This window comes from Nyctibius grandis, chromosome 9 (genome assembly GCF_013368605.1).
Source record: "Nyctibius grandis isolate bNycGra1 chromosome 9, bNycGra1.pri, whole genome shotgun sequence".
In the NCBI taxonomy this organism is placed as follows: Eukaryota; Metazoa; Chordata; class Aves; order Nyctibiiformes; family Nyctibiidae; genus Nyctibius; species Nyctibius grandis.
Window position 1 is genome coordinate 20,216,930 of NC_090666.1, and position 23,582 is coordinate 20,240,511.

Sequence of the window (23,582 nt, forward strand, 5' to 3'; positions counted from 1 at the left end):
GTGATTTGACGGGTTCAGTTAGCAATACGGAGGGAGTTGTCCTATTTTGCTCGGGGTTAGAACACGTTAAGGGCAGCAATAGCAGATCAGATCTCCCCGCCGCGCACAGTGAAGGGTTTCATAGAAATAATGGGGAAATGGGCTTCGAAATTTTGAACGGTGCGTTGTTGGGACAGCGTGTGATCTGTGTGGCTAACCTGTGCGACAGTGAAAGTTAGACTCATCTTTTCTTGAAGTTTAAACAAAAATTGCTGTTTCCTTTCTCCTCTTCCCTTATTTTATAGAAATATCTTTCCGATAAGAATCGCTGGTGTGTTATCTCAGCAGCACTCTGCAGATGCTGCCGAACAGTGCGTGGAGTTATCTTTGTATCTTGTACTCGAAGCGTTCAAGTCCATACATAATAAAACATGCTTATTGTGTGTGCTGGTTTTGGTTTGTTTTTAATAAATGCCCTGGATACGCCCACGCTGATGATCTTGGCTGGTGCTCCTGCATACTTTGTAAATGAAGCCAATTTATTAGATACTACTTTCTTACTCCACCTGAAAGGACCATTAATTAATGAAGGCCCCTTGGGGTGTGCTGTGTTTGTCGGGCGCTGGGCAGAAGCGGAGGGCAGCGCGGGCCAGGCCTGCGGCTGGCAGGGCTGTGCCTGGCAGGGCTGTGCCTTGTGTGCGGATACGAGTTTGCCTGCTGCTCTGGAGCAGGCTGATAAGATGCTCTTCTTTTCACAGTGCACTCCTTAGATTCAAAGAGCTAAAAGGGCCGACTGAATCAGAAAAACAAACAGACCTTTTTTTTCCCAATAGGCAGAGAAAGAAATGAATGCAGGGGTATTATGTGGGCTTAAGACCCTGGGTACCAAAGGTTTCTTTTGTTACTGTGTAGCCATTCTCTGCTCAAACACTTCCTACATAAGGAGCTGAGGCCTGTGCCTTTCTCCCTTTAAGTCCATGGAAAACTCCTGTTAACTTCATTCATGTAGACTAAGGTCGTTTAAAGATTGACTTTCTGATCTCCCTTTCACTCAGACTTCACCTGCTGGGGTGAGCTGATGTCAAACAGTACTGAAGAGTGTTATGAGCCTAATTTTTCAACTCTTGATAATTAAGAATAGTCCCGATTAAGTGTCTGCACATGCGCTGTGTAACCCATATTCAGACAATTGAATTATAATTGTGCTTTAGTCTGAGACACTAGGTACTGTTAGTGTAGGAAAAGTAGTCTACCATTGTCTCTAAAAGGAGAAACTGGATTTCCTATGCTAACAGCACGTAGTATATGAAGCTGAGAAAAATTTAACTTAAAAATGAAGCTGAAGTCTTTTGAGTAGCTGGTGTGTCTCTATTTGCGTTGTAACTTATATGATATCAGAATAGTATAAGAGCACTTCAGTTTTAGTATTCTCCTGTTTTGTTTTTAACAGCCTATAACAGATTCAGGTGAAAAGATGAGTGATTTATTGGTAAAAGGCAAGGCAATACTCCCTTGATTTGTTTTTAATGCACTGTAATGTAATGTGAAATGTTGCCTTCATTTAGAACATTGACAAATACCAGTTAGCTGCAGGAGGTCCAGAGCTTTACCCATACTCTCTTTTTGTTTTCCCAAAGAACTATGTTTTGTTTTATACACAAATCTGTGCTTATAGTATTTTGCTTGTTATCTGGTGTATCTATTTCAGTGTGTAACTCAGGCATGTAGAAGCCAGTCGACATCCTCAGTTTCAGGTCAGATTTGATTGGGTGGTGCCTAATCTTTTTCTCTCTTTTAGAGTACTTGTAAGAATACTAAAACATGGCCTCTGAAGTTGTATTTTCAAAAGGATTTCCTGTGTTATGGGCAGACAGGCATATTAAAAATACTTCTACCAGGCTTAAAAGTTAAATGTTGCTTAAATGAGTGACAGCTCATCTGAGAATTGGCTTGAAATGTAGATCCAGGTCTAGTTAAAGAATGAAAGCCATACTGTATCTGCAGTAATAAGCTATCACAATGCTCATGGCCATGCATTCTATCTGAAAAAGGTAGGCGTAAGCTAATATTTTTACTAACAAGGTTACTCGAGCTATGCGAAGAATGCACATGTGTGCATCCGTAGTGCAAAGGAAACAAAATGATATCCTGCTTAATACAGGCTTTCTTAGCTCTTGGTTTGTGTCTGCTGAGAATGTGATGATTCTCTGTCCCTCCTCCCACTTTTGCTATTCTCATGTAAATTGGGAGGCACTCCTCCGAAGTAAATATTTCTACACTCTGTAAAATGATCGTAAATGGAAAATTAGGCTTTCTCCTGCCATCTGCTCCTTGAATCTACAGAGCTAGTGCAGCTATTTGATTAGGGATTTTAAATTGCTTTGTGCAGGGAGGTTTCTCTGCTCTCAGGTTCCTCGAAGAGGAAGCTGGGAGCAGCTCTGGAGGCCTGGGATGGAGGCGAGTGCAGGTCCCACCTCCCACAGCCTGGGTGCTCAGGAAGCCCACCGTGTCTGTGCCTTTTAACAGCTTTGCCCAGTAACAGTGGTTCTTGGTACGTTTTGATGAGTGTAATGTTTATCTCGCTAGCATAAGGAGATTTACATAGTTTGCTGCTTTCGAGCAGATTAACTGGGCGTAGCTGCACGTGAGGAATTTAACATTGATTTGGTGTTTGGCCTGTGTAAGGAGAGACATACAAAGCTTTTGATTAATCCTTTCATGCAGCTCAGTTAACATCAAGTGCTGTGTCGCAGGTTGGGTTTTGTTTTGTTAAAAGTTGAAGAGTAAGGTGGGTTTCTAATGATGGTTAAATGAAGAAAGCTTTTACCAATCTTAGGCTAAAAATGTAGATTAGTTTTTCACTCTGTCTGTAGGTTTAATGTATCAAGAAGCTACACCTGTGAGCTACACTTTATTATTTCCCAATTGGCACTGTGTGTGGTGTCTGTATGTGTGTGAGAAGGAACCTCATTAAACTTGCAAGACCTGGGCATCGTCATAACTCAGAACACACAGCTCTGCAGAGCAGTCTGTGATCAGCCTGATGTGACATTACACCACTTGTGTGTACGGATGGTGCTGTGGGGGGAGGCTGAGGAGCCTAAGAATGAACAGGTATCTTTGGTTATCTAAATAAATGGGATTAGTTTATTTTTGTTTCTTTCTTTCAGAATGGTAAGAATTATGTCATTTTGTAGCATCGGCTTTTTTCTAGTCTATTTCCCTTTACATTGTAATACTATGTTAAAGGGTCTACCTGGGTTTAACAAGACTCAGCACTTAGAGTATCAGCTATTTTAAATTTTTAAGTGTGTCTATAAGATTGTTTGTGAAGTTCTGCTTTATTCTCAAGGGAGCAAAACTGCTCAGTCAGTGGGTTTCTATACTTGTAACACAATAGTGAATGAAAGAAATAAAAGGAAGCACCTTATCTTGTCAGGCGTGATGTTATAGATTATGAAAAGCGATATGATTGTCTTATCTGCATTTAGCAATTTGAAGTTTTTGTTTAGTATTTCTAACAGGGTGAATAATATATTTTTATCTCTTTGGAAGTGTTATTTTTTAAAGTATGTATTTTTGCCATTAAGCTTCACATGGAAAGGAAAATAGAAGTCTGTGTCTTGAACATCTGCTGTTTTGTTTTGGGTTCATTTTTTTCTCCTGAAACTTTCAACTGTTAAAAAAATTTGCTTGGGTTAACACATTTCAGAAGGGTTAGATCCTTTAAACTAGGATTACTGGCAGGGAGGAGAGGGGAAGGAAGGAAGGAAGGGAGGGGAAAATCCTTCCCTGAGAGCTTGAGATGGCTCCTAAAACATCCACACAGTGCTGCAACCAAGTAAATAACAATAACGGTCGTTTGACATGATAGCTGTTTCGGTCTGAATTTTTTTTTCTAATCTCTAAAATCTTCATTAAAATTGACCTTTGCTTGTTGCATGAGGTGGTGTATAACAAAAGAAGTCAGTGGAGAACAGGAACTTTTTTTACTGTCTTTCCCTCATGGCTCTGTTTCTGGCTTCTTATGAATGTTTTTCTGTTTCTACTTCAGATTATTTTTAAAACAGCTTACTTAGGGGACACTGGGAAGGCTTATGAAGCTGTAGCCCTAATGAAGAGGTTCATGAAGGTGTTTTGATCTTGAATGAAGCGTGTTGGTCAGAAGTTTTCTAGAAAGCCAACAGAACCACATTTAAATGCTCTCAGAAACCTTGTTGAAGTAATTGTTAGTTATTTTGCATACGTTTCAGAATTGCAGTGTACTGTGGTAATTATAACAGCCCTGCAGAAGCCACAGTATTTGCAGCTTCCTGGTGCAACAGGAAAGGGAAGGGATGAGTTACAGAGGAGAAACATGGGGGGGAACCATGGGTTAGATAAGCACAAGGCTCCTAACCCAGCAACTTAGGAAAACATAGACGCAACAAAAAAAAAAATCATGTGCTGTAGGGGCTGATTACTGTGATTAGCACAGGTTTAGCTCTGTTTTCCTCAAGTGACTGCAGTTAAAGCAGTGTAGCTGCAGCTGTGTATTGGCACGCAAAGTAGTTTTAAACTGCAGTTGAAGTAATTGAATGCTGGTGAGGGATTGCTTTAAACAGATTCAAGATGGACTAGGTTCATGTCAGTTTAAGCTAGTTTATTTATAGCAGTTTAAATTTAGTAACATTTATTACATTTCATGTAAATTGATTTTTAACAATAAAACTTTATACCAATTTTAAGGCCTAACCTGTGCACTAAGATGCATGGGCTTAAAAATAACTAGCAAATGTTTTGAAGTGTTATAAGCTCTTTGAAACAGAAATATAGTTACAACACTTCAAAAATGTCTTTTTCTGAGTTTATGATGTAGTATGAGGATATATCAGCTCTGTGGTCTGTGGCAAAACACAAGCTGATAATTACAGATGTGTACAAATATATAATAGTATAATACATAATAATACCTTTTTGTTCATGTGTCCTCATAAAAGCAGTGTTGTTCTCTTAACCATAGTAGTTTAGGAAGTCACTGGTGTGTGTCTTATTTGTTTAAAGTATTCTGCTTTAGAAAAATGATGTGTCAAATAGAGCGGGTGTTTTGATTTTACTTATTCGGTTGGTAGAACTGTAGAACTTTGTGAGGTTGCAGTGGAAACAAATAACACATTGTTCTGGGGAGCCTCATTTGGGCTTCATGTTCCTTGGTTGAAGAACAGCAGAAACAGCAGGGCAAGGTGAGCATCAAACTTAGTCTAGCCTGACGTTTACCTGTTTGTGAAAAGAAATGTTTCTTTACAGCAACTAAATAGACATAACTTGTGTTTCCTTATTGATTCTGTTTCTTGACAGTGTCTCTTATTGGCAATGGCACTTTCACACCTTATTCTAAGTGTTTTTTCTCCACTTAGACGAGAAGGGGATTTATTTCTTTCCTTACCTTCTATTGTTTTCTGTTCCTTTATATCTGAACCTCCTCTACCATGTGGTGCTTTGCTTTAAGAAAGTGGAAACATGACTCCTTAGGTTAACTACAGCTCATATATTCTGTCATCTGGGTACTACAGCATAACAGTGTTAGAATTCAGTCCTTTAGGATATCGGAGGTACGTGTGTGGCACTTCCATTTTTAGTGTGCTTGGGGAGTGAAATCCAGAATTCAGATGTGGGTTTGGGTGAGTGTTACAGGGAGCTTTTCTCAGGCTTGTTAGTCACTGCAGGCCACTTCTTCTTTTATGCCTGAGGTGTTACCAGCTCCCAGGAAGGCTGCTGTAGCTTAGTGGAGGAGTATCCAGTTATCTTTGACAATCTGAAGCAATGTTCATAGATGCTTGACTCCTGTGAGGTGATTCAGAATCCTGTTTTAGGGTTTGTCTGACCCATAGGAACATTATCAAGTTGTGCTGGTGCTACTGCAACCATCTGAAATCACTCAAAACACCAGGCAGGTGAGGGTAAAATCAAATGCAGATCCTTGTTTACAAATCCACAAACAAAAATATAAAATTCTTAAAACTGAGGAATGGGAAAAAAAACCCAAAATAGTGGTACAGGACCTAAAAGTTTCCTTTACCTTGTATGCAGCCCTGTGGCTGGTTATTGTGCAACCCTGTTGCCTCAGGTTGTGTTCAGAGAAGTGACTGATTTAAGGCTCCGTATTTCCTTTTATACTTAACCCGTTTGGGATAAGGGGTAGAGGTTTCTTTTTATTTTCTAAGTCAGTGATGCCTCTCTCACTCAGCCTTCTTTTACCAGACCATAGTTTTTTTTTCCTGCTTTGGAAGTAGTAATGTCTCTTGGGCATCACCAGGTGCAATGCTGCCTGCCCAGGCATTGGAGTGCTCTTCAGCTAAGCACTAAAGAGATGGTTGGTGTGTTGCAAAGGAGATTTCATGCTATGATGGATGAATTTCAAGCCTTGTAGTGTTTTTCTTTCTCTTCTACCTATATGTATAATTTGCTAATAATGCTTTAAACAGCCGTGTAACAGAGACTCTTCTCCGGGCTAATATTGGAGTGGGGGAGACCCTGTTATTCCTGCTGCAGATGACTGGCAGCTATGTAGCCTGTGTGCCCATCTTTGAGGATGGCCACAGTGACCCATTTTGAACCATTTGTATTGCTGCATGTATGAGCTTGTTGTTATGGCTTAGCTTAGCTATTCGCTTAGCTGAGGTTTTAAATAACCTATTATGACGTGAAAGTCTTTAACGTATGTAATGTACAAGTAACACACAGTACAAATTTGTGTTAACTTGTCCCACTGCGGCTGTGCTGTTGGAGAGGAGGGACAGAGCGGGTGTGCCAGGCATCTGGGAATGCATCGCGTGGCCAGTAACGTGCCTCCTGCGAGCCTGGGAAGGCAGCACCCGCAGCAGATAAACCTGGGCTTAGGCAGAGCCGGGCACACAATTCCACAGATTTCTGTCCGGTATGAAAGCAACCGCCAGCAGAACGAGATCCTTTGAAGTGTTTAGTGGTCTGTCTTCCAGATGAGTTCAAGAAGAGTTCTAAAAATGTGGGTCTGAATTTTAAGACTCTTGCTTATGCCAGTGCATATTTACATACCCAGTGGTGCCACTGCCTGTGGTGAGACTGCTGACATGAATAAGTGCTTATTGAGACATAGAACCAGGAGACTTTTGAATTTCCTCAACAAGAAACCTGAGATGAATAGTTGGTGTTTCCTAGGGTTGGTATTAGACTGACATTCAGCAGAGTCAAATGGTATTTAGATTGCTTTAATATTATTCCATCCAATCTACTTGGCTTACATGATCCTCATTACTGTAGCACTTGTGCTTATTTAAAAATACTTCTGCATAATTTGGGAAAAACTTTTGAGTTGAGTATTAAATACAACTGCTTAGCTACTAACCTTTGAAACAGGGACAAGTTTTGGCTTTTCAGCATTCCGGGAGATGTAGCTCTGGATACTATTTAGGAGAAACGCTTACCAAAACTGGATTTTTAAAAAAAGCATTTCTGCAGTGTTTAGCTTAAACAAAAAGACAGATGATAACTGTTCCTTTATTGTCTTAGAGCAAGAACACTTCCAATGCGCACATATACATGTAAATATTCCAGAACTAGGGACAAATTTTGAAAGCAGAAAACCAGCAGTATCCTACAGTACTGAGGAGCTATAGTGCATGTTTGAAAGCTTGAGTCATTTTTACAGTGAAGAATACCAAGATGTGATTTACTACGTAGAATTTCAGTTGGTTAAAGGCACTAGTGAAATTTGGGGCATGCCATGGCACCAACAGAAGAATGCAGTGGTTTTTAGGTTGTCTGAAGTGCCCTAGAAGCTACCTCTGTTCTCAGTTACAATATTGCACGATCCTATGGAGGTTAATGCAAGATGGAAATGGTTAAGGAAGTCATTCATTGTTTCAGTATTATGTTGATATTTTAATTGCTATAGTGACAAAATCAGGTTAACTTTTGAACCAGACTTTGTCAGATTGCCAACAAACATACTGTTCTTAGATCTGTCAGGTGTGGAGTGTCGTGCTCTTGGGGAAGTCACTAGGGGCTGAAGACTGGCTTAGTCATTAGAAAAGGCACTTCGGCTTTTCATGTAACCGTTCTTCATGTATTCTGATGAGTTGTTGGGAATTCCCCGCTCTGAAGCTCAAGACTGTTTTGTGCTTTCTGTTTTAATGTTTCACTTGCAACTTTATTGTTGTTTTAGTATTATTAATGTATGGTTTTGTATTCCAATATATAAGATGATGGAATGAAAGATCTAGCCTATCTGTCTGTTTTATCCTTTTATCAAAAGACCTTTTTTTGGTGTGATGCTTCTCCGGCAAACCTCTTTCAAAATTACTGAATCCTCAGAGCTGGTTTCCATCTCCACCTTCTTCTGCCCCTGAAATAAGTTCTGTGTTGAGTCATTGTCTTGGGTGGTAATAAACGTTCCAGGTCAGCCACACCTATAGAGTTTATTCAAGGACAGTACAGGGATTAAGATGGTGACATGAAGTTCAAATTGTCCTGTCAATGATATTTTGGCTAAACTTAGGTAAATTGTTTAGGTAAGGTATTTGTTAATAGTAGTTTCCTACCTCCCATAGATTTTGTACAGAAGTGTACTAATATCTGGAAGTGGGTCAGATATTAGAGCAATTAGGACTAAATATCTTATATATAGGCACACATACGCACGCATACCTATATAGATGTATATGTTTAAGTCTGTTCTCTAAAGCTCAGGATAGAGCGGATTATTCAGAATAAAACTTCATATTCAAATTCTGCCTGTCATTTCCTGTGTGAGTAGTTTCTTTACAGTCTATGGGAATGTTTACGTGAATACCATTATTGATATTTCCACATTAATAACAATGGCAGAGTTCATTTTGGCAAGAAACTGGGCTGGTAAAACTACCTAGAACTCTAGTTTTAGGAAGGAGTAGATGTTGTTTTTCTTTTAGCAATAGCTGTCTTTATTTCTAAGCAGAAGTTTAGTGTGCAGAAAAGCAGAGTTCAACCATTAAAATATTACCCAAAACAGGAATAACTCCATGAAGTTCTGTGGCCTGGATCTTGCAGAATTTTTATCTAGATAGCTTTAGTGGTTTTGTGGCCTTATCTTTCCTACTAAATTAAGTTCTTGTTGGGTTTTTTTTGTTTGTTTGTTTGTTTTTTTCCTCCGCTGGGAAGTCCTTATTCCTATATTCTGTTGTCCCATTTTGGTTTTGAAATCCAATTAAATTGCATAAATTCAAATATTTGGTTTCTTCTTTTAGGAAATGCAATGCACGGTCTTTCAACTTCAATTTACTGTAACTTTTCTAGCAAACTAGTGATGGTTTACAAGAATCATTAGTGTTAAACATCCAACAGTTGCACAGATTGATAAACTGCAAAGGTAGGGATTGCTGCTAGGAAAAGTGGAGCTGAATGTTCTTATTAAAAATATAATTCCTTGAAATTGCCCACAATGTAGGACAAACCTGAAAGCAGTTGCTCGGGACCGTAGTTGTGCAGTAAGTAGAGGCAAGTGATTAATTTATCTTAAAATGTTAGCTGCGCAGATTCCCTTTCACTGCGGTGTTTTAAAGTTAATTATCAATTCCAAGTGTACTTATCAAAAGTATTTTCCTTTATCTGTAACTTTCTGATGTGTTCAAGGGTATGATTCCTCAGCTGAATTCTTGTACCAAGGACAAGAACATGACTAATAAAGCTGTGGATGAGTTGGGCTCTGTGCCCAAATGAACTGGTTTATTCCTGACTCGTGTTTGTCAGGGTGTTCATCATCTGTAGTCGTACATAGCACCAGACATGGTTCAAGTGAAATGTCCCTTCCCCTGCCAGAGCCAGAGGCTGTCTCGCACAGGTGCTGCAGTTGTATGTGCCAGCGGGGCTCGTGCGTGCCCTGCTGACTGCACGGGCTTCTGGCCGCGCTGGTGGCTGCTGTAAGCACTGCTTGTATTGCTTCTGCGATTTTAGCTATAACCATTTATGTGTCTGCGTGAGACTATTAGAAGGACATGGTGCTGTTGGAACGAGTCCAGAGGAGGGCTATGAAGATGATCAGAAGGCTGGAGCACCTCTCCTATGAAGACAGGCTGAGAGAGTTGGGGCTGTTCAGCCTGGAGAAGAGAAGGCTCCGGGGAGACCTTATAGCAGCCTTCCTGTACCTGAATGGGGCCTACAGGAAAGCTGGAGAGGGACTTTTTACAAGGGCATGTAGCGATAGGACGAGGGGTAACAGTTTTAAACTGAAAGAAGGTAGATTTAGGTTAGATATTAGGAAGAAATTCTTTACTGTGAGGATAGTGAGACACTGGCACAGGTTGCCCAGAGAAGTTGTGGATGCCCCCTCCTTGGCAGTGTTTAAGGCCAGGCCGGATGAGGCTTTGAGCAACCTGGTCTAGAGGAAAGGTGTCCCTGCCCATGGCAGGGGCGTTGAAACTAGATGATCTTTAAGGTCCCTTCCAACCCAAACCATTCTATGATTCTGTTATCTATGCTGCCAGGACCATTTCATCTTGGCAGTTGAATTCCTCCATATATTTAACGTGTTGTATGAGCAGTACATCTGGAAGCTTTCTTAGGTGTTACCTAATTCTTGTATTTTTTAATTTCAGAATTAACAATGATCTGTAGTGTCTATGAAAATGATGCATTATGCAGTCAGACATTCACCCCGGCAGCTATTTGGAGTGTTGCTTCCTTCAACTTTTAAGATGTACCAAGGAACAGCATCCTGCATTTGCTCAGCATGCTGTTGCTAAACATTTGTAAATTAACTTAAGAACTAAGTTTCTGGATGTAAAAGGAATCATTAATTATCATGCACTGTGAAGTCACCAACATTTTAATTTTAGAATAAGTCATATCGTGTTTCTTGAGTTTCAGGCATCTGAGTGATATTCTTAACTACTTAAAACCACTTTTCTCTCAGAATTAAAAATCTCTTAGAGTTAAAAACTAGCTGCATGAGTTAAAACTGTAGTTTACAAAAAAAAAAAAGTTTATCTCTTGGTTCAAACCAGGAGTGAAGTTTCAAATTAGAAGGCAAAATGGAAGGGAAATTAGTAAGTACTGTGGAAGTGAGTTAGAATAGCTCTCCTGTTTGCATTATTCAAATATAAATTCCAGATTTCAGGAAGAACAGGAAATGATAAAATAGACATAACTGCACACTTTTTTTTTTTTGAAATGCGTGCACAAGGATGTTGGAAAAGATTGTCATTTGTAAAGAGAAAATACGATGTTTTCAGCAGTCAGAAAGTATTGGATCTAATAAGTGATAAGCATCTACGAAAACATCATCCTTTAAAGAATGAGAAAAGACTGACTGGGGTTTGTTTCAGATAATGTTATAAGGAAAATCTGACCCTAAGGCCAGAGCAGCATTGCTGCATGTGGTATGTGCACAGGATTTCACCAAAGATTTAGCAGACAGGTTTGTGCATGCTGCTTGTTGCCTTACTTTTAAGGCTTAGTTACAGACACAGGTACCACATGTATTCACTGCAGTTGTCTTAGTTTGTGTATGTAAAACCAAAGTTGGTTTAATTCCTGATTGTTTGACAGCCTAATGTTGTTTTATTACCGCTTTCATGAGTCAGCAGCATGGTAAAAGAAGCAGTCTGAACTTCCTTTTTCTTCCTTCTTTTTTTGTGTGGTGGTGGTGGTGTTGTTGTTGTTATTGTTGTTTTCTTTGTTATCAGCGGGGAGACACCAAGAGGGGGAAAGAACAGCCGTGGGGGCAAGGCTGCTGCTTTTGGCATTAGTGCCAGCTCAAGCTATTCCTTGAACTGCCATCTCGGTTTGTGGGTCTGCAGTCATCCTTAGCCTGCCATCAGTCACATCTCTCCCTCTTTCCTGTTCCTGTAGCTTCTGCCTTCTCTCACACTTGTGGCTCTGGGGCAATCCCAGTTGCAGAGCTGATCCAGCTGAGATGCACAGGGCCAGCAATTGTCTCCATCACACTTTGGTCTTCTCAGCCAAACCGAGCTCGAAAGCTGAGCTGCCAACGGGGCCAGCAAAGTCATCTTTGTTCTTTATTTGGCTCTGCACCAAAGCCAGCTTATCAGACCAGCAGATCTAACCACCAGTGTTAAAGCTTTTTGACTTCCTTATACCGCCCTTTTCCTTTTCCTTATCTGCACATCCTAGATCTGTCAGAAAGTGCCGTTTCTACTTCACAACTTTATCAGGAGTTGACTTTCCATGTTAAAACACCCATCAATAACATTTGAAAGATTTCAGCTTTCTGTGCTGTTCTTAGTTGACCTGATGCCACGTTCAGACCATCAAAGGTCAGTACAGACAAATCATCCCTCACATGCAACTAGATATCTACTGGGGAGCTCCGCCAGAAGTTACCTACCCTAGGAAGTCTTGCCGTAGTTTTTATGGATGAATCTGCAGTTTTAACCTTGCCTACCTTTACTACGTTGAAAATTTCATGCTACTGAAGGAATATTGGTTTCCTTATTTATAAAGAGAAGCAAACTACTGTTTATAAAAGCAGACTTGTGCTGGATTTTGCTATGCTGATTTTAGCAAACTCCTTGCCGTCTTTCATCAGGTCCCCAGATTTGTTGTGTTTACAGTGTTGTGGTGAATTGCCTTAATGTATGAAAGGACTCCTTCTCATCTGTGCACCCTTGATCACTTGCATTTAGGAAAATATTTACATTTTTAATAACTTTGCATAAAGAGGATTAGATTTACTAATCTAATACTAATTTACTAATACTTCTCTGGTTAGGTTCCCTAACTACTATTTTTAAATTAAATGTGTCACACTCCTGTTTGTTATGGCTTAAAATTCAAAAGACTTCACCCACAGATCGTCTTAAATCGGTGCTCAGCAGCTTTGTGCTTTAAACAGACTGCTGAAGTCAACTTCTCTGGGCCACAGAGGTAGACATGCTGCCTGAACTGGCTTTCATCAAACAACAACAGAACAGTTTTGCTAGAAACAGCCTGGATCTGTTGAGACTGATGCCGAGCAAATGCTAACAAGCCCTGCTTGATCCAAGTTCAATGGGATTAAATAGTATTTGTATTATACTAAGCATTGTGTTCTGGAGTATCCTAGTCTGTGTTTCCTCAAACAGTGCTGGAAAAGTGATCTCTCCATTAAGTATGCCGGTAATGAAACAAGTGATATGTGTATTACGGTAACATCTGAAACTATCCTTGAAGAAACAAAGTAAATGTTCTTTTTCTACTCTTGTGCATAAAAATTGTCTAGCTGGAGAGAGAAAAAAGTGTTGGAGGGCATAATCGCTTATTACTGTGAGATGCAAAAGGTGTACTGACTGGAAATGTGAGAAGAAAATGCTTCCCTCTAACTTCTAGGAAGCTAAACCAAGCTACAGTTGCAGGTTAGGAATTTGGAGATTGTCTAGAGACAAAAATTATGACTTTCTGGTTGTTTTCCAGGAGAAAATTGTCCAAATGTCAACATTTTCCTTGTACTCTTCATAGCACGTAGTTTCAAGAAAGCAGGTCATAAAAGCTTGTGGAAGGAAAAAGTAGAAAGTGCATCATACTGTCTTAGTCCTCAGTGTTCAAACAACCTGTAGTTTAATTCAAGATTCGAGTAGATGGGATACACAAATCTAAAAGAATGTAGATATAACTGCTTTATGTGTATACTCACACATGCACCTTTTTAAGGGCAAAGGGGCAGGATGGTGATAACAAATCAGAGAAACATTCATAGTTTCTTGTTGCTCGTCAAGCTACATTTTCTGCTGCTAATGTTTCCTGATCAGCTGAGGCCATCTTAAGTTGTCTGTACCGTCTTAGCAGCATTTTCTGTAGTAATAGCAGCCACAGGATAAGTGTTGTTTGGTATCTGTCTGAACTGCTCATTGGCTGGATGAGTTGTTCTTGTTCCTGTCTTTCCCGGGAGTTAAACATAACTGCTTTTGTCATGCTAAACTGATTGTAATTTGTTCTGTGGTGCCTGTGCACGGGTAAATCTCCCTGTGCTACATAGGAGAAAGTTGTGCAAATTGTTCTGGGTACGACAGACTACTCCTTTTTTCTTGAACAGCAGAGGGTATCCTGTGTGTGACTGTATATTATGTCATACATCTGTACAAAATGGACCTTTTATGCCACTTATGCTGAATATGCCGTAGTGGACGTTTGGCCAAAAAGGTTGAATGTGATGGGCTTTAGTATGGCTGTGTAACATTGGAGGATCATCTCTGAGAAATGTCGAAAGGTGACTGGTATCCACTGGCCCCAAAAATTTAGAAACAGTTCTTGACACTAACATCAGATCTTCCTGCACGCAGCTCTTTCTTTGCTTTAAATCACTTTTGCTGGAGTTGTCCATCCTAGACTTGTTAGCATGCATGTTACTGCACTGATATACTTGCATTAATGAAAATCTTTGGTAAGTACTACGGCCATGTCATACCCATGCTGCAGGCAGTGAAGCCAGGCGCCTGCACCCAGGTTTACGTGGGGTTTGCGACACTCCCCTCCCAAATGGGAAATGATGCAAGAGGCAAATGTTTTAAAAGCAGTGAAGTTCAGCTTCAGTTCTTTTCTAATGAGATTTGAACTTCTATGTTTTATTTTAGAAAGCCATGTAGTGTCTTGAGAGTCATTTAGAAGACTTTGGGAATTTCACTTGCAGTCTTATACGTGCTACACATGGTCTCGTTAAAATCCAAAGAAAATTGGTATACGTGTTGTAGCATGCAAACCAAGCAGAGTTTGCTCCCTGGTACTCTATAGAAAAGCCCGATGTTGAAAAGTTTTGCCCACATTATACACTCGTGTCTTCTCATCTGTCAGTTTTATACAATGGTGAAATGTGTAAAACTCTTGGACAGGTTTTCAGCTTGTGTAAATGAATGCAGAACCACGGGGTGAGAGTGGAACTAGGCCGAAGTGTGCAAGTGTAGAAAACTGCCAATTCCTTACATGGTGAGTCTGATGATTTAAAAAGTTGCTACTGATCTCGCTCTTGTTCAAAAAATGGCTACACTGCTAATTTAATAGTATGTGGCTGCTTCTCTTCATTTTGGTGTTTTTACCATGGGGGAAATCACATTTATGGCGGTGCAGTCACCCTGCCATAAAGAATTGCAAGTTCAGTGTCAGACCATATGTGTGTATATATGTATATATATGTATGTAGTGGCATATATACATACGCCACTTGCAGCAACGTGTTCTCAACAGTGGAATCCTTGAATATCAAAATACCGTGACAAATTTAGCACAAACTTAGTGCCATTTCTGCTGAAATTTAGTTAATAGTCACTTCAACCTGGGCTGAAATGATTGTAAAGGTATCTTACGCTTCCCTTTTACATGATTGCTGTGTATAGAAGGCAGTGGGGTATGAAATTCTGAAGTTGTATTTAATCTGCACTGTTAGTGTTTCTTGAATTAGGTATGTTCTTTCCAAGTTATACCTAAGATTTGCTTTAATACTTTACCAGCAATGTTGTGTATGTCCTCTTCCAATTTGTTGATTATAATGAATTGCATCTGCTGCATTTTATCATATCGCAGAGTAGAAGAACCACAAGGGCACTTCCTGAAATTTCAGAAGTGAGTAACAAAAAGATGAGAGGAACTTTCAGCCCAGCACAGATCATGCCGACCTCACTTCTATGGCAAATACTATAAAGAACTATGGAAATACTTGCAGTGGAGTAACTAGGAAGGACAGTGATGCTTGGAGTATGTTTTCCTGTTGCCCAGCTCCTGGAGGAGTCATTCATTCCCGTGGAAAGTGATGTAAGATGCTACCATTCTCACTGAAGTCAGTTTAACTGTATCTTGGCGTAGGCACATAACAAGCTGCTGAGCAACAGAATTGGGCCTTCTTGGTATCAGTGTTACAATAACTTTTGTGTTGTACTTGTGCAATATATCCACACTGGCTTGTTCTTTGCTGATACCTCTATAGTCGTTAGGCCTGGAGGCACAGAAATGCATCAGACAATTAGAAAAGGAAAACCATTTGCAGACTCTGTAGGAAGGATAAAATATCTAAACTGATCTCTACTTTAAAGCATAAATTGTGCAGCTCAAAAGAGCCTGTTCATGGAATCATCTGGATTCAGTCTTGATGATGAAGTCTTACAAAACTGGCTGCTTTTTCTACAGGGTTTTTTTCTGACATGCCACCCTTCCTCCAGCTGGAGATGCTGGCTGCAGTGAAGTGGGCGTAGTCTGTCAGGGAAGGATTAAGATTTAGGAATGTAGAAGAAAGGGCCAGAGCCAGCTGCCTGCATTGTCCCATCTATGCTGTCAAAGAGCGCAGCAGGAGAAGCAGGAATAGGCTGGGGTTACTGCACTGGGCAACCTGTTGGGACGACGACTGGTGGGACAGAAAAGGTGGCCTTGCCAAAAAGAACATACCTTCTCTTCTTCAAGATAGAATAGGGGGATGCACAGTAACAATGCTGCTGTGTGCTGGGTGTAGTGTACTGCCCATATGGAACCAGCAATCATAGACAAAGGGATTTCGATAGGAACTGACTCCCTCATACATGGTCGGGCACAAGTTCTTCAATTTATTTTTTAACTTGAATAAACAGAAAGTGACATAGCGGATCCCATGTCAGCCAAAAGAGCCATCTGTGGTCTAACCCTGTGACAAACAGTATAGCAATAATTCCAATGCTACCAACAGTGTGGAGTTTGCCAAAAAAGCAGATGCTTCTTTTGACATGCATCTTCAATGTGGTGCCATTTCTATCCTATAATTGCTGTCTATGGAGGGAGGATGGATAGGATAGCCAGATGAGCAGAACGATTACATTGTAGTTTTGGGGGAAAATAATAACAAAAAATAAAGAAGAAACACTATAGAAACAATTTAAAAAAATCTGAAATAAAAATCTGCCAAATTCTATGTACTTCATGAAACCTGTGACACTTTTTAAGTAAGAGACAGCACTTGCAAGAGCTTATCAGAACTCTTAAATCTAACACAATATGGAAGAACAGTAAATAATACTTCAGAAACTTTTCTGCAGAGTTTTTAACTTTTCAAAAGAAAACATTTCCTTCTCTGTTATTTTAAAGAACTAAAGATTGGCCAAACATACTTTTTTTTTTTTTACTGTACTGCCAGTCTGTAATACAGATATTCAAGCAGTTCTCTGAATAAGCCAAGTTATCTACATGTCTGTACTGTGCTATTTTTTAACACGGTACTTAGATTCACAAACAGCAGCTTTGAGATATATAGACTTAGCTGGACTAACTGCCAAAATACGATGATGGATGGCATTCTTAATTGTTAAGAAAAGAGGATGGCCTCATGAATGTTGCATATTTATTACTTTATGAAATTAAAAACTTAATTACCTATGTCCATAAGAATATGCATTTTACATATCATAAATAGAAGTACTTGAAAAGAGTAAGTTTTTGATCATGTTGAATACTGTCTGTGGCCCCATTTGTTGGCACTGGAAGTAAAAGTTCAGAACAGGTAATGACAAAAAAGGTGAACAAAATAGCAGTTGAGCTGGAGATCTGCATTTTTCTAATAGAAGAGTCTGTCCTCTGAATAGAAGTAACTGCCTTGTGTGATGCAGGAAAGTCTCACTGCCAGAGCTTAGTTTTGCAGGATTCACTTAGAGAAATGGTTACCTGCTGTCTCTTATTTTCCTACAAGTGAGCCAAAAAATACCCAGTATAAATCCAGCTCGCTCATTTTCCATACATTTAAGTCCCTCCTGGTGTTGCTGCTTTTAGTATGTTACTTCTTCCTATTACACTATAAGTGCAGTTAAGAGGATAATACATATTCTTTATTTTCAGATCTCAGTACACTTGTTTCCAGATTCCACGAATAAGAAAAAATAATTGCCATTTTTTGTTTGCATTTTTTGTTATGGGAGATGTCTGATTGTTTTTAATTTTTCTTTCTAAAAAAAAAAGATAGGAACTTTGTATTATCCTAATCAGAGCAGTATTTTCTACTTTGCAGTGCTACAGGCTGGGGGAAGAGTGGCTGGAAAGCTGCCTGGTGGAAAAGGACCTGGGGGTGTTGATCAATGGCTGGCTGAATATGAGCCAGCAGTGTGCCAAGGTGGCCAACAGCAGCCTGGCTTGTATCAGAACTAGTGTGGCCATCAGGACTAGGGAAGTGATTGTCCCCCTGTACTCGGCACTGGTGAGGCCACACCTTGAATATTGTGTTCAGTTTTGGGCCCCTCACTACAAGAAAGGCATTGAGGTGCTGGAGTGAGTCCAAAGAAGGGCAACAAAGCTGGTGAGGGGTCTGGAGAACAAGTCTTATGAGGAGCGGCTGAGGGAACTGGAGCTATTTAGCCTGGAGAAAAGGAGGCTGAGGGGAGACCTTATCGCTGTCTACAACTACCTGAAAGGAGGTTGTAGCGAGGTGGGTGTTAGTCTCTTCTCCCAGGTAACAAGCGATAGGATGAGAGGAAATGGCCTCAAGTTGCGCTAGGGCAGGTTTAGATTGGATATCAGGAAAAATTTCTTCACTGAAAGGGTTATCAAGCAGTGGAACAGGCTGCCCAGGGAAGTGGTGGAGTTACCATCCCTGGAGGTATTTGAAAGATGAGTAGATGTGGTGCTTAGGGACATGATTTAGTGGTGGACTTGGCAATGCTGGCTTAATGGTTGGACTTGATGATCTTAAAGGTCTTTTCCAACCAAAATGACGCTATGATTCTATGAGGTATTAGTGCACCTTCTGATATTCAGTCTTGTTTAGGGTAATTTCACTTATTAAGCAGTGGTTAAAAACAAAAAGCTTCAGAAGCACTATGAATTTGAGGGCTGGGGTGGAAGAGGAAGCGGTAGGATCAATGATGCCTTTTAGTGTGCCTTTTGCTCTGCTTCCTCCCCTCCTGTGACAGGGCATGCTGAGAAGCTAATGAGTTATTAGCTTGCTCTCCACTCCAGTCCACACATCACTTTCTGCTACAGAGTGCCTTAGAAAGGGAACTGCTGATCTAGACAATATTTCCTTATTTTGCTGACAAAAAATCACGTGGGACGGTGTCAGAAGTCTCAGTCAAGATCTCTAGATATCTACTGCTTCTGCCTTATCCACTAAGCTCGTTGTACTGGCAGTGAAGAAAATTAGATTGTTTTGATGTAATCTGTTTTTGACAGATCAAATCTGTCAGCTTTTTTTGTCATTTTGTTATCTTCTAGATTCTTGTAAGCTGATTGTTCCATAATTTGTTCCAGAGTATTTCTAGGAATTGAAGTTGGACTGACTGCTGTGAAATTCTCTGTGTCTTCTTCTTCCCCTTTAAAAAAAAAAATTGCAAGACATTTGATGGCTAACAGAGAAGTGAAACTATTTATGTGCCAGCTGCAGTTTGGCTGAACCTTTTTGTCATGACCTGGGAATTCGAGAACTTCCATAAAGTACAACAATTGCCTGAATACTTATTCTTTTCTTTGATTTTTCATCTGTTTTGGGCTGACACCTGAAGAGTTTTTAGATGGTGGTAGTGAGTAGGAGTTTCCCGTTTAATGAATGCTTAAGCAAAGTTGTATATACAGAGAGAAGGGACTGCTATGACCTTCTAGTTTAGGGATATCTGAACCTCTTAACACTGTGAGCACCAAAAGGGTCACCTGTCAGCATTTGCAAATGCTACATTTTTGCACTCTTCCCCTTAAACCTCATAGCTGCTGCCTTTGATGCTCTAAGAAACCCTCTGTGTGCTTATCGCCGACATTTCATGGACTCCACTGGAAATACGGCCAATGCCACTATGTAGGACCTTCCTGCTGGTGTTTGACCCAGTGTGGCCCTTCTCCCATCACACAACCTGAGACATAAAAAGCTTATTGCATCCTATTTGACTTAGTGTCTGGAAGTACTGTCTTCTGAGCTGCCATGAGCTCACAAGTGATTGTGAGCTGTATGTGATTCGTCAGCTCTGATGTGACCATCTCTGGTCTAGTCTTATCTGCTGCACGACACAGGAGTTTCTAAGTTAATTGCTGTTTCAGTTGAAGCGTTTCTCCTACCAACAGTATCTTGGATGTTTCCTGTTGTGGAGAACATTGTAAGATTTTATACCTTGCTATTAACGTGTACCAACAGATGTGCAATGTGAGGGAGGAATTATTTTCATTTTCTGTATTCAGTGTCATGTGCTGGACTTGCTACCTTTCAGAGACTTGCATAAACCCTTAGTATGTGAGTTAAGCCTCGCTGAAAAGGGATGTGTTTTCTTCTAATTGCAACTTAAAGTCTCAGGCTGGAACAAAAATTTTAATGTAGTGTAGGGATTCAGTACCATTTTCTCTCTGGATCCTGAGCAAAAGCCTTGGCTGGTTTCACTGAAGGAAATAGGTCTGTGTATTTACTAGAGTCAAGAAGGAAGTTGGCAGTGAATTCTTTTGTGTCTATTGCTCAATGAAGGGCTAACCACAAAAACACGTACATGCTTTTTGGTCCAGTAGATCTCAGTACCAAACTCTTTCTTCAGTTACTTCAGTGTCTTGACTTTCTTTTTATATTGTTTTAACATAAACTAGCTGTTGGATTGCTGCAGCCTGTTCAAATTTCAGAAACTAAAACTGAAATATTTTGCTTTAGATAAGTCTATAGTTTTGTCATGGCTAGGACATGGTACCAATGTATTGTTTCAGAGGATTGTCCAGGGAATCCAGGTATAAAACTGACAGGGAAGAGGATGCTGTGATTCATGATGAGCAAGCAGAAGGGAGAAGGGTTGATAGCTTCTGCAAAGCAACAGGGATGTAGCCCAGTTCAGCGCTCCCATCTCTCTCCTTGTGATACCTTTTGTGTTGTGTTGTGGCTGGTTTCATGTATCTAGCACCTTTTATTTGTCTCTGGACTGGGGGAGACAGTCAGTGGAGCACTTAAAAATCCCTAACAGGGAACGAAGTCAATGGAGTAAGTGAGCTCCTGGGAACTTTGAAGCTTTTTCATTATTACTGAGACTTTAGAAGAGCTACCTGAACCAGGAGGAGCTTCCTGCATCCATTGCTTGCTCTGCTGGTGCAACCTCTCCTGCCATCTCCGAGTTAGAGATCTTTTTTTTTTAGTAATACTACTAATAATAATGAAAAAAAAACTTATTGGAGAAAAAACTGTTTGGTAGCATCGGTGTGGGTTTTGTCGTATACTTCAATGTGGCCAGGATTATGTTCCCACATTTTCAAGTGTCTTCATAAAAAGGAAATACAGAATCACAGAATCAATCAGGTTGGAAGAGACCTCTGGGATCATTGGGTCCAACTATTGCCCTGACACCACCATGTCAACTAGACCATGGCACTAAGTGCCATGTCCAGTCTTTCCTTAAACACATCCAGAGATGGTGACTCCACCACCTCCCTGGGCAGCCCGTTCCAATGTCTAATGACCCTTTCTGAGAAGAAATTCTTCCTAATGTCCAACCTGAACCTTCCCTGGCAAAGCTTGAGGCTATGTCCTCTTGTCCTATCGCTAGTTGCCTGGGAGAAGAGGCTGACTCCCACTTCACTACAACCTCCCTTCAGGTAGTTGTAGACTGCAATAAGGTCACCTCTGAGCGTCCTCTTCTCCAGGCTAAAGAACCCCAGCTCCCTCAGCTGTTCCTCGTAGGTCATACCCTCCAGACCCTTCACCAGCTTGGTTGCCCTCCTCTGGACTCGCTCCAACACCTCAACATCTTTCTTGAAGTGCGGTGCCCAGAACTGGACACAGTATTCAAGGTGCAGCCTCACCAGTGCCGAGTACAGAGGGTACGATCACTTCCCTAGACCGGCTGGCCTACGCTATTCCTGATAGACGCCAGATTATGGAGCTTTGTTTCATTACTAGCAGGAGATTGCTGTTGCATTAAGCTTTAATATATATAATTTTAAATAATATTGGTCCGTCTCCTGTAAAAATATGGGAACGTGACATTTTTGTAACAAGGTGGAATGGTTTACTTCTGTACTTACTATTGTTAGTAATCGTTGCTTTCTGGTGAGAACAAATTTAGCCCTGTTATGTTACTGTGAAGGGTGGTTTGTCCTCTCACCATCCTGAGGAAAAGGAAGCAAAGTAGCTGTCAGTGGAATGAGAGCTTGGGTTATAATCAGAATAGTCTAGGGGTGAAATTTTTAGGAGCATCTGAGCTGTGACTAAGGGTTTATGCTAGACTTCGACTTGTTTCATTGCTGATAGACCCACTCTCCATCAAGATCTTTTAAAAGGAAGCTGAGAAAAGCACCTGTTCACTCCTGCATTTCTGTATTTCAAGGAAGGGCTTCTTAAATGGCTCAGAAAAAAAGGTGTATTGACTCCTTCCCTGGATTTTGCTGGAAAATTTTCTTGTTCTTACTGGCATGATGGTTCAAATTAGTTAAAACACAATGGACTTGAGAAGAAAGGCAATATTAATTAAAAAAAAAAGTCAAAGTGAAAATAACTTTACATTTTTACTTTCATAGATATGTGATGATATCCGTCTATGTTTTTATTTCCTTTTATTTCCTTTCAGTATGTAGAAGACTGTCATCTGTATTTAGAAAAATAGTTTTCATAGGACTGGAGTCTAACATACAGGCAAGAAGAAGGGTATAACCCTCTATTTTTATTTTGTTATCGTAATGCCAGCTGTAGTATTTTGGGCATAGTTCTTCCATGCCAAGGTATGGAAGGTTTAGAGAGCTTTTTGGGAGAAACCCAGAGCTGGATCTCCAGGTGCTCCTGGGCTGCCTGTGCTATTTTGTAACAGTCTCTGCTTGATACCAGGCTCCACCCACGGGGTCCTGCCTCTTCCCAGCACCTGCTTGTTTCTGCTCCATGTGGCTGGAGCACCAACACCCATTTTCACTATCTAAAGGAAGATGGAATAGGCTTGGATCCTGGGTGTGCAAATAGCTCTGTATGATCACAAGACATGAAATCCATGGTTTCAGCCTTGTGCAGTAAACTAGCCCTTGCTGGAATAGTCCTGTTGACTCCTGCAGCATCACTGTGAGACCATGTTCTTTACCTGTGCAAGGAGAAATTAAGGTTGGTAGTTTAAAGGAGGAAAAGGGGGCAGGTCTCAGGATTTTTCCCTCCTGAGGAGATTTTCAACAGGAGTCTGGAGGACCCAGCTTCTGAGAGATGCTCTCTATGCTTTATACTGGTATTTTCCTCAAAATGCTTAGAAAGCAGCTGACTTGCTGAATCTTCCTGTGACAAGTGCTGACATACTGAAGAAGAACAGAGAACCTACCCTAAGGCAGGAGATGTGAATACAGCAGCGCAGGTCTTTCAGTTTCTACTGGTTGACTCATCCACTGAGAGTTGGACTTGGAGAGGCCTCCAGAAATTCAATTGTGCTTGCCATAACATTTCGGACATGATGATGGAAACCGTGAAATAGAATAGTGCAGGACACTCAAAATGGCATCTCCTCTACAGCCATCAGTTTACAGGCCTAGACTAAGTGATCAAGGTTTAATGTTTCCTTATATAAAGAAAGGTGATAAAGCAACTGTCTTCATTAGTGAACAGTCATTTTTGTTAAACATTTGGAGTTCTTCTTTCTGTTTGGGACATGATTTTATTCCAAACAACCTCCTGTTTCCTAAGTTGTGCACTAAGTGTGGCAGTGTCTTGCTTTACTAGATGTGGCATCTTCTATTTTCCTGAGCACTTGCTTTCA

At 40.5% G+C, this 23,582-nt stretch overlaps 1 protein-coding gene across 5 annotated transcripts in view; it reads left to right on the forward strand.

Moving 5' to 3' along the window:
- RBMS1 (RNA binding motif single stranded interacting protein 1) overlaps positions 1-23,582 on the forward strand; it is a 148,141-nt gene that overhangs the window by 54,751 nt on the left and 69,808 nt on the right. The window contains exon 2 of one of the 5 annotated variants that reach the window (XM_068407504.1): positions 14,796-14,889. The exons of the other annotated variants lie outside the window; for them this stretch is intronic. Coding sequence (XP_068263605.1) covers positions 14,887-14,889 — 3 coding nt within the window. The 5' untranslated portion in view covers positions 14,796-14,886. The remainder of the gene's footprint in view (positions 1-14,795; positions 14,890-23,582) is intronic. 5 annotated transcript variants of the gene reach the window in all.